This window comes from Cryptomeria japonica, chromosome 8 (genome assembly GCF_030272615.1).
Source record: "Cryptomeria japonica chromosome 8, Sugi_1.0, whole genome shotgun sequence".
In the NCBI taxonomy this organism is placed as follows: Eukaryota; Viridiplantae; Streptophyta; class Pinopsida; order Cupressales; family Cupressaceae; genus Cryptomeria; species Cryptomeria japonica.
Genome location: NC_081412.1, coordinates 635,818,460 through 635,830,609, shown reverse-complemented (window position 1 = coordinate 635,830,609; position 12,150 = coordinate 635,818,460). Strand labels below are relative to the sequence as shown.

At 31.6% G+C, this 12,150-nt stretch overlaps 1 protein-coding gene across 1 annotated transcript; it reads left to right on the top strand.

Annotated features, from left to right (window-relative positions):
- The first annotated feature begins 3,417 nt into the window (after positions 1–3,417).
- On the top strand, positions 3,418–6,477 carry LOC131857881 (receptor-like protein EIX2). The gene has a single exon (XM_059210655.1). The coding sequence runs from the start codon at positions 3,418–3,420 to the stop codon at positions 6,475–6,477; it is 3,060 nt and encodes a 1,019-aa protein (XP_059066638.1).
- Positions 6,478–12,150: the final 5,673 nt, after the last annotated feature.

The following is a 12,150-nucleotide window of genomic DNA, read 5'->3' as shown; positions in this document are numbered from 1 at the left end:
GGTAAGCACCAGTGGAATCCCCCGTTCTTTATTTTTTTTTTGTTTCTTGGAATCTTCTTTCCTCGCACATGGGTTTTGTTTCTTGGAAATATGTAAGATGAAGAAAATTCATTGCCGTATGACATGCGTTTGGAAAATTCAAAGTCAGAGCGAAAATGGGTGCCTTTGGACAACATGCGCGTATTGTATGGCATTTAGCATTGTGGTATTCATTTCACGTGAATTGACTAAGTTTCCTCATTTTCCTTACATAGGAGGCAGATTGAAGGCCCTTCATAACCTTTAAGTTTGAACTGTTCTGCAGTGAGAAGCCTTCCTTGTATTGCAGCCGAGGAAAAGAGACCAACTTTTGAGAGATGGAATTTGTCCCAGCATAGTATAGTCGGGATATATATATATAAAATATTATTTTGTGTATATATTTGTCTATATCCTCTCATCCTTGTAGGTAGATGTAGGTTGGGATTCTCGCTTCCTTTATTAATTTTTCATGGCTAGGTCTCCTAAATTTGTCTTTGGCTGTCACAGCTCTAGACTGGGTTATGTTATGGATACTTAGATTTGGCAGCTAAATCTTGCTTTGGGTCTTGCTTACCTTGATTTCTCTTCGATGCGTCGGTAAGTTTTTGTCAGGCAGGTTTGAGAGTATATCGATCTATCTTGTTTTGAAATATTTGGGTATGTTCTCATAGTGGAAATCTATGGAAATGTTGGTATTAAGACAAAACAGAGGAGTTTATCAATTTTGGGTTACAATTGCTCGTAATTCTTCATTCAAACTAGCCTAACAGTGTGCAAGAAGAATGTGGTTTCTGTTTTGGCAATCTGACTTTGCAAGATTCAGTTGGAGGTCATCGTCATGTCTTACTCAGAACAACACCATCTCAATATGAGCAGAATATTACTCCATTGTAGTCAAATTATGCATCCATTAGCGATGGAATGAGTATGGTATTCTCGACAAGAATTATCAATTGTAATTTTCTTTATTGGCATCTGACCATTTATTGTATTACTTGATTATTTCCAAGAGTTATTTGTCCTTGGGCAAGACCAAAGGTTTTCTTTGCTCAATTCTGTCCTACCGGTTCCCACATTGAATCAGGTTGTATACTTTCATGTATTTTCATTTTATTAATACAATTATTCGCACATGACCTATTAGCCATCAAAAAAAAAACACTAGTGCATAATCTTCTTTAGTACCACATGAATCAAGTAGGGTGGTGTTTATAGACACCAGTTCTATGAACTTAGTAAGAAAGGGTTATGTTCTTATTAGATAGTGCATTAAGTAGACTAAATTAATGGTGATGAATGAGGATTAAAGACATTAAGCAAGTATGTAGGACACCTAGAATGATGTTGCAAGCTAATGATGCCCTTACTAGGATGTTACATGATCTTTCTATTATGTTTACATGTAAATATTATTTTGATTATCTCATGATAATTTAAATGAAGTGAAATTAGTCCTTACAAACACTAACCTAGGTTGTAATGTGGAATAAATTAGACTTTAATTGAATAATAATGGTTAAAAAGGGATGAAATTATCAAATGCAATTTTAAATTGTTAGGTTCAAATATGTATGCATGCAAGTGACCTACATGAATTATGCATTTGTGGGTCTAATATAGGATGATGAATGGTGGAGATTTGATATGACTACTTTTGGTTTTAATTGTTATTTTTTTTTCAATGAAAATTTTGGATCACACTTAGTTAAAATCAAACTGTTGATTCATAAATATGCATTGTTAAAATCAAAAGTAATAATATCAATTCTTCATGGACTATGAAAAAATCATGCTAACTAATGGTAGAGATTATTGATTATGTTCATACCTTTGAGATGCATGGAGATAGAATGAGATTATGATAAAATCATTGAAATTTGATGTAAAATCATGTCAGGACATATACTAATCAATACCTAAAAGATAACCTAATCAAATTAGGCCTAAAACATAAAAGAAGAGGACATGAATATACAATCTTTTCTATTTCAATATGGATAAATATAAACATTAGCAAAATTAAAGAAAAAAAGCAATTTGAAATTCTATTGCCAATCCTTGGATGAGTTTCGACAAAAACGATGTTTCTACTCTATGTATGATTTTTTTTTTAATATATGTGACTCACAAACAATTTATTTATATATATATTAGAATTTAATTACTATAAAATCATATTTAATTTTTTAATCATAAAATAAAACTATTTTTTTATCAAAACTCTATTACCTATATAATTTTTATAATGATAAATAGTTAAAATTTATGCAAAATTATTTAGATATATAATTAAATTTTATATAATTTAACTTGTTATAAAATATAACATAGTGTTCAAAGATCACATGATTAAACCACAATTAAAAAAATTGTTTGATATTCAACATATATTTAAAAAAAAAATTCTTTGCTTGAAAACATCTAAACTCTGAAAATTGAGATTGTGCCCTTGATTTCCTTATTATTCTTGTATTTTTTAAGTATGTTTTATTTTTGTGTGAGACGTATGATCTGATTTGTGTTTTCTAGCGATCTCAACTTTATGTGAAAGATTTTTCTGGTCGATAGGAATATTTGTGTAAAGAAAATGGATGAGATTTAAGTCTATTAAAAATTGTTGGTCAATGTTGGAAATAAGGAAAGAAAAATATATAGTTAATTTTCCATATTGACACAGCATTTTCTTGTTTGACCCCCGAATTTGTTATGCCTTACCTTCACATGGCTTTTCCACCCATTGAAAAATACACAAAAATGACAAAAATGTTACTGTGTCGATGGGACACGCTTTCTTTGCAGATGTGGCACTCTTCGGACAACAATATTTAACCATAGTTAGCGATATATTGATCATCTTTTTTCATTCAAAGTAAATTTCGTTTGTGCCCCTAATTTCTTTATTATTGTTGTATTTTTTAACTATGTTCTATTTTTTAAGTATATTCTATTTTTGTGTAAGTCGTATGATCTGGTCTATGTTTTCCAGCGATCTCAATTTTATGTGAAAGCTTTTCCTGGTCGATACGAATATTTGTGGAAAGTAAATGCACGAAATTTAAGTCTAATAAAAATTGTCGTCAATGTTGAAAATAATTGAAATGAAAAATATATAATCACAATTTACCTAGTTAATTTTCTATATTGACACGCCATATTCTTGTTTTACACGATACCCATCACATTCAAATTGGAAATATTGCTCAAGGAAATTTGTTGAGCCTTACCTTCACATGACTTTTCCACCCATTGAAAATGACAAAAATATTACGCGGCACTCTTCACACAACAACACTTTATAACCACAATTAGCGATATATTCATCATTCTTTTCCCATGATTTCTGATCATCTCTTTTCTTTCAAAGTAAAGATAATAAGAATTTTAGTGTCCGAAAACATGGAAGCTATGTTTTCATGTGGCAGAGTTGCATTTGCAATCATAGCAATATTATGCTGCTTCACTTCCCCTGCAATTGCATGCCCCTTCCCTGAAAGAAATCTTCTCCTGGATTTCAAGGCAGCCGTTGTAGATGAGTATAACATTCTCAGTTCCTGGCACGGATTCAATTGCTGCACGTGGAGAGGAGTCAGTTGTAATCTCCGCACAGGCCATGTTTCTCGACTGGATCTGAGTGGATACTATTTGGAAGGTAACATCAGTTCATCGCTGTTCCAACTTGCACAGTTGGAGCACCTCGATCTCAGTCACAACTCCTTCAAGGGTAAATTCAGTCCTCCCCATAATCGAAAGTTGAAGACTCTCACTTTTCTTGACTTGTCATTTGCTGGATATGTACATGAAACCTCTCTGGGTTTTGTAAGGGAATTTTATGTGAGTTTGGAAAGCTTATCAAATCTGGTGAGCTTGGAATACCTCTCTCTTGCTGCAGTGAACATCTCTGAAAGCAAAGAGTGGGGTGAAGCTGTTGGCAGTCTACCCAACCTTCAAAAACTCCACATGTCTGACTGTGAGCTTGGAGGACCAATTCCCAATTCCCTTCTCAACCTCACCTCTCTCCTTCACCTCGATCTCTCAGAGAACTATTTGTCAGCACAAATACCAGCTTGGTTTGAAAATATGACTGCCCACTTGCTCTCACTTGATCTCTCTGTGAATTACAATCTTGGAGGAGACATTTCTTTCATTGGAAAACGAAAGTCTTCTTTGTCACTAACCAGCATTGATCTTTCAGTGACAGCCATCAAGGGCCGAATTCCATCTGCTGTAGGAAATATCTCATGCTTGGTGCATCTTCGTCTGAGAGGTACCAGAATTGAAGGTGAGATTCCAGCTGCTGTAGGGAATTTGTTGTCCTTGCAAACTCTTGATCTGTCATATACCAGAATTGAAGGTAAGATTCCACCTGCTATAGGGAATTTGTCGTCCTTGCAAATTCTTGATCTGTCAGATACCAGAATTGAAGGTGAGATTCCAGCTGCTATAGGGAATGTGTCTTCCTTGAAGAGTCTTGACCTGTCGAATACCAGAATTGAAGGTGAGATTCCAGCTGCTATAGGGAATGTGTCTTCCTTGAAGAGTCTTGACCTGTCGAATACCAGAATTGAAGGTGAGATTCCTCTCTCCATAGTCAATCTCTCTAAACTTGTTTCTTTGGAGCTGTCCTACAACAAGTTAACTGGGGTAATCCCACCTTCATTGGACTCACTTTCTTCCCTTGTTAGTCTTCACCTTTATGCCAACGAACTGAATGGTATGATTCCATCTACAATTTCAAATCTTGTTCACTTAAGAAGAATTTGGCTCGACTCCAATAGTTTAAGCGGCCTCATTTCCCTTTCCGTATTCGATAATCTAACTAGACTTAATGTCCTGCATCTTTCTCACAATCACTTAACTGTAAACATTGACTCAACATGGATTCCGCAGTTTAAGCTTTCCTTTTTGGGACTAGGTTCTTGCAATTTAGATAGAATTCCATCGTTTCTTGTGACCCAATATGACTTGGAATATCTGGACCTATCTGCTAACAGTATCCAAACAAATATTCCATCTTGGATATGGAACTTACCCAGCCTTTATAGTTTGAACCTTAGCTGTAATCAATTAACTGGGTCATTGCCATCTAGACTAACCTTACCCATGTATTTTGACTATCTAGATTTGCACAATAATAGCTTAGAAGGTGCTCTTCCTCTTCCTTCTGCTGGTGCTTCTCTGCTAGATCTGTCGATGAATCAGTTTAATGGTTCTATTCCTAGTCACAACGGTGCGTATCTTGAAAATGCAAGGTTCTTATCCTTGTCGCGGAATAACCTCAGCGGAGCGATTCCAGATTCTATTTGCACTCCATATTTGCAGGTTCTTGACCTTTCAAAAAATACGCTGAGCAGTGTCATTCCTCCTCATTTAACCAGGAATTGTTCTTCTCTTAGTGTTCTAGATTTGGCAGAGAATCATCTGGAAGGTAAATTGCCAGCAGAGTGGGGCAACATTACAAACATGCATACATTGAAGCTCAATGGTAATCATTTGAGAGGAGTTATTCCCTCATCCATTTCAGAAGGCCGATCTCTGCAAGTATTGGATTTGGGAAATAATGATTTGGAAGGCACCCTTCCCCACTGGATTGGAAAGCTATCACAGCTGCATGTGTTGGTCTTAAGGTCTAATCATTTTCATGGCAGTATCCCACGCCAGGTAATTGGCCTTCCGAATCTTCAAATTCTGGATCTTTCTGGCAACCACCTTTCAGGAGCTATTCCAAGCAACCTTACAAACCTGCTTGCAATGGTCAATGCATCGCAGAATAATTCAAACCATCTCGAAGAATACAGTTCAAGTGGTCCTACATATACAAATCAGATCAAAATTTCCTGGAAAGGCTGGGATGTTGAATTTGTGAAAGTTCTCTTTATTCTTAAATGTATTGATCTTTCAAACAACAGTTTATCAGGGAGCATTCCTTTTAAAATGGGATCTCTTCAAGGCTTGATAGCCCTTAACCTTTCAAGGAATCATCTCAGTGGCCGAATCCCAAAAACATTGGGACACATGGAACAACTAGAGTCTCTGGACCTCTCGCTAAACAGGTTGAATGGCAACATTCCCTTAGAACTTGAGTTCCTGAGTTATTTGGAGTTCTTGAATCTATCTTACAACATGCTTGATGGAAAAGTACCCCATGGAGGACAGTTCCTAACTTTTGGGGAGTCGTCCTACTTAGGCAATCTTAATCTAAGTGGGATTCCATTTACCAATATAAGCGTCTGCAACAACTCTTCTGGCTATGGCAACTGCACAAGTATTGAGAGAATTGGTGAAGCAAAGAATTCAGATGGTGAAATGATAGGATGGGCAGTCGGACTTGGATTGAGTTATGGTTTGGGATTCTCTGTTGTGATTGGAGTATTGACTTTAAATAAGAGGGTGAGAAAGAGAGCCTTCGATTTTTATGATGTTGTAATTTTAGCTATTGATGGGTGTATAAGAGGTTAATAGATGAAAGTAGATACAACTGTATAGAGGGTTTTGTTAGTATAATGACAAAGTTTTCTTTTAGTATATGGCCGATGCAAATTTATTAGCATGAGGTGTGTTAGAAATTGTTGGTGTTAATGATGACAGAAACATTTCAAGGGGTAATATATGAAATTCAAAATGATTCCTTGGTTTTAGCTTTTCTAGTGTATTTGTGTTTTTTCTTCATCGGTGTATATGAAGTTTTTTTTAAGTGTTTTTGTTTATTAAATAATTTGATGTGTAAAATGTAATTTTAAGGGATGAAATTGTACATTTTATTATTTTAAAAATTATAGTATTTAATTTAATTTTTTATATTATTTGATTTTTATTTTAAAATTTATTATGTTTTATTATAATTTATTTTGATCTCTAACGATTCCTATTAATATATTTTTTTAATTTATAAATATGTTATATTATAGGATCATTTTTTTGGATCAGGTAATATAGTTCAACCAAATTTATGTCTATTTCAAAATGTAAATATCTTGATTTGTGGGTGATCTTTCTACAATATGTTTTTGAGCAATTGAACATCTCCTCCCCTCCGTAGGATGAAGTTCACAAACCCTTATTTAAAGGAAATATTGTAAAGACTAAAATCTTTGCTAAGGAAAAATTAAGATAAACCAAAAATAGAGAAACAAACTAGATTGAGGTAAATAATGAAAAGGAACATGGAAGAAAAGTTTTAAAGTTTCATTTATGAACTTCTTCAAAGTAAATAAAGTTTGAAATAAAGGTAAACATCTATAGAATGATAATCTAGTTTTAGTAATTATAATTATTGATCCAATGTAGAACCAAATAGAGATAATAGGAAAACAAATTAGGGAAAACAAAGGAAATAAAAGAATATACGAAAAATATAATATTTATGTGGAAATATATTTTTGAGAAGAAAATAAACACAAGAAGAGATGTGCACTGGTCTATATAAATTTCAATAGAGTTTACAATACATCACTAACACCCTTCACTTTTTGTCTTTATTTCAACATCGTCTATTCTTTTATCTGAACTTTCTGTCTTGTCGCAATCTTAATACAATGCCCTCATTAAAATGTGTTTTCTTCTAAGGAAACGAATCCTACCATAATTTCTATGACCTAATGATGAATGATTTAGATTGACTAAAAAATTATATAATTTTACAATGCAATTTTCTAAAAAATTCCATTTGGGAGCACTACCCTAGAACCCCTGCTAGGGAGATCTTGAAGGGACAACAGTAGTGGGGGGTAAGTGCCCCCACACCCCTTTTTAGGTATTGAGATCTAAATGTAGCTGAAATAAGACCATTTCTTAGTGAGTACATATTCCATTATGGAATTTTACAAACAGAAGGAATAATTAATTATACAAGATTTACAAGGTTAATGGCACCTTAATCATAACAAATGAGACATATATACATTGCATTCATAGAACTTTGACCATTAAATATACTTGGCTTTATTTTGTTGTACCTTTGGACCTTTCTCAAATACAGATTGCTAATTGAAACATTGAATGATTTGAATGAACTATTTTTGAAAACAATATTATATAACCTCATTACAAGTATGTAATTCTATTACATTTAAAAAATATTGGATGAAATAGATCATATTTTGTCTATAATAATTGAGCTTAGGTAGACTATTTTGAAATTGTACAAAGTAAATGGGTGAACTAAAAGTACTCTATAAATATTATATGAACTTACAACTTCCCTTTGTATGGCTTCTTTCTTTCATAGAGCTCTCATTGTTATTATGTTAGATGCAACCTACATTAACAATCACAAAAGTGACAATCTAAATTTTACTTGATAAAATTCCTAACTACAATAGTATTCATATTTATTGACATTTCAAGTAATGATTTATTCATCTATTTAAATTTTTAAATTCATACATATAAAAGAATCTAAGAATGACTACTTACATCAAATAATTAATCTCATTTCTTTCTCAATAATATATTTCACTACAAATCAATATATTATTATAATTAATCGATAGGCTATCTCCTATGGGACACCCCGGATTCCAAAAAAATAAATAAATAAATTTCACATTGCTGTTGTTTCATTTCAGTTGTCTAAAAAGGTGTGGTTACTGATTTTTTTGTTTCTTCACCTTTACACAGGTTTTCCCTTGTCTCCACGCATTGCTACACACTCCCCTTTCAACATTACACTCTTCTTCTCCTCGCGCACCCAACCATGCTTACCTTCATCTTTTGGTACTTTTTTTCTAAATGTTTCAGATATTGGTTTTTGTAATTCTTATTCTTAAATCTAATAAAAAATAATAATAATTTAAGCTAACACAATAAATTGTATACTAATAAGAAATTAATTATAGATTAATTAATTGTGATAGTAATTGAAATGCAAGTATTATGAGGTTAAAATATGTTTTGTGATCAAATTTGATGTTGGCAAATTTTGACACTTATCAAATTTGATGATGATAACTTTTGATTATAAATTAAAAAGAAAAATCTTACAATATGCTAGTATGTTCTAATTTTTAATAAATGTTCGTATAATCTTATGAGGATGTGATAGTAATGTTGTATTAATGTTCTTAATTAGATTTTAGTGTGGATTAGTTTGGATCAAAATTAATTAATTAGATGACTAAATATGATTTGTGGTTTGCCTTTCCATGTAATACTGTAATGTGCAAATCACATTTCCATGCTTATTTCAACACGACTTCCAAAAAAGAGGTATAAGTTTGGACCAATTTGTTAAGGAAGTCAAGACATAGATGATACACAAATAACATAGATGATACACAAAAATATGTTTCCTACAAAAGTCATATTTTTATATTAAGAAAATATGTTTCCTACAAAAATCATCATAGCACATGATTTGATTTTATGGGGAAACAATCCTTTTTTCATTGTCATATTGCATGGGTTCAGTCCAGAACACAGACCAGAAATTCAAGGGGGAAGAGATGACTGAACGAGACATGGGTAAGCGCGTGTTGAGGACTTCCAAATAATATCCAATGTTCACATGTACATAGTTGCAAATTATATTTCTATTGGTAGACTCTTCAAAGTATCATATTTTAATACTAAGAAAATATGTTTCCTACAAATTTCATCATAGCACATGATTTGATTTTATGGGTAAACAATCCTTTTTTCATCAAACTAAAATAACTAATCTTTCAACAATGAAAAAATATTCCAACCAGCACCTACCACATTTATTTATCATTGATTCTAAAACTACGTACACCTATCCCTTTATTTAATTATAATACATAATTCAGTTTCGATTATCCATCCTAGCTCAATTATTAGATAATTATTATTATTTATTTGTTTAATCTAGATTTATAGAAATAATGTTTTTTCTTATAATAAAACTAGCTAATGATCTTAATATCCATAAAACGTTTTTAAAAAAATACAATTGATTTTTTTTCTTTCCTAAATGTTAAACTTAATCTAACTTCTCATACATATTGCATAACTCATCATGGGCTTCCTCGACATGCTATTGTTAAAATTAAAGCAAACAACATATATACCTCTCTCTCTCTCTCTCTCTCTCTCTCTCTCTCTCTCTCTCTCTCTCTCTCTCTCTCTCTCTCTCTCTCTCTCTCTCTCTCTCTCTCTCTCTACACACACACACACACACATTTATCTATCTCTTTCTCTCTATCTCTCTACCCTTATATATCTCTCCACCTCTTCCTCTCTATTTCTCCCTCTACCTGTCTCTATCTCTATCTATTGTTCTATGTCTTCCTCTCCCCCTCTATTGCATCTCTACTTTCAACTACTCTAAACTAACCATATTGATGATAGGAACTCGACGCTTTGTGTCTCTTGTTAATATTGTAGAAGATTTGAACTCAATACTATTAGATGCCTGCAATATAAACTTTATCATTAAATAAGGTATGATTTGACAAAAAAAATCACTTTTATGAAAATGAACATTTTAATTAGCATGTTATTTATTTTTATTTTTAGGCTTTAATAAGATGAAATATTGGAAATTTTCTTATTCATCTATTATAGGTATTATTTTAACTCACGCATTTAATCATGGAGTTTCTTTCAAAATTAAGAATTTTTTTTTTTTGTAAAGACAAAATCTACCAAAACAAAATAGTAGATGGTGTGTGGTGAACAACTCTATTATCTCAATGATAAAGAAAGAAAATGATAAGAAAATAATATTTTACCAGGGTTTAATTTAGTATTTTTTGAGTCAAATATATTCATTTATATTTTAGGAGTAGTGATTTGAAATAATTTCACTTTATGATTTTTTAACTTTTAATACGATGAAATATTATTATTTTTTTATTCATTTATTGTAAGTATTATTTTATTAAAATGTATTTAATCATGCAGTTTTTTTTAAATAAAAAACATCTAATTCATTCTAAAGAGAAAACTTATCAAATCAATTATGAAAAACATAATACAAAATTGCAAGTGATGTTTACAGTGGTGAAGCATTCGATCATTCCTTGCCTATCCAATACTAGTATTACTTTGTCTCAAAATTTAAAATGATATTTAGCATGGTCAAAAATTGAAACTTTGTTATCCATCCATTACTAGCATGACTTTGTATCAAATGCATTTAACCATAGCTTTTTATTCAAAATTAAGTAAACTTAACTTTACTCTAAAGACAAACCTACTAGATAGTAGATCAAAAATTCATGTAATCCTTATAGGAATGAAACATTGAAACTTTCCTCACCCATCTAGTACTAGTACTACATTGCCTCAAATTTGTACACGATGTTTGTAAGATTGGAAGCTTTGACAAATTTCTTACCCATCCATTAATATCTAAAATAAAATTTAAGGTGACATTTACATTGGTCAAGAATTTGAACTTTTTAACCCATATACTACTAGAACTACTTTAACTCAAATGAACTTAGTTATGAAGTTCCTTTCGAAATAAAAAAAACACTTAAAACTTCCTCTAAAGACAAAATTTATTAAACTGTTTTAAAAAATATTTTACATTATTTTAGGTAATGTTTACAATGGTCAAACATTGGAATTTTGGTTACCCATTCATTATTGATACTAATTTGAATCAATTATGTTTAATCATGGATTTTACTTTAAAATAAAGAACACTTTAACGTTTTCTCTATTGACAAAACCTGCCAAAGCAATTAAGAAAATGTAGTACAAAATTTTAGGTGATGTTTAATCGAGATAAGTATTCAAAATTTTGTTACCCTTCCATTAGTAGTAGTGCTTTGACTAAAATGCATTTAATCATGGAGTTAACTTAAAATAAATAATAATTAATTTTCCACTAAACACAATACCTAGAAAACCATTAAAAAAATATACAAACGTTTAGGTGGTAATGTTACCAAAATTTTATCACACTTAAAAAACTTGGTGACCTACAATAGGTCTTATGTATTGCAGAGAAAAGGTACACAATTTTTTTCCAAGTTTACTATCTTTATTAAAAAAAATGTATGCCATACAAGTATCTTATTTCCAATATGAAATCTATGAATCAAGAAAGAAAACATCTGCATGTAATATATCTTTATTTATAAAGAGAAAACTATTCACAAGATCCCACACAAGTCGTGGGAATAGCTGATAAAAGATCACATTGATCATAGAAATGCAAAC

What these genes read in the sequence shown, in the direction of transcription:
- LOC131857881 (XM_059210655.1), top strand. Translation starts at nt 3,418, where the DNA reads ATGGAAGCTATGTTTTCATGTGGCAGAGTTGCATTTGCAATCATAGCA.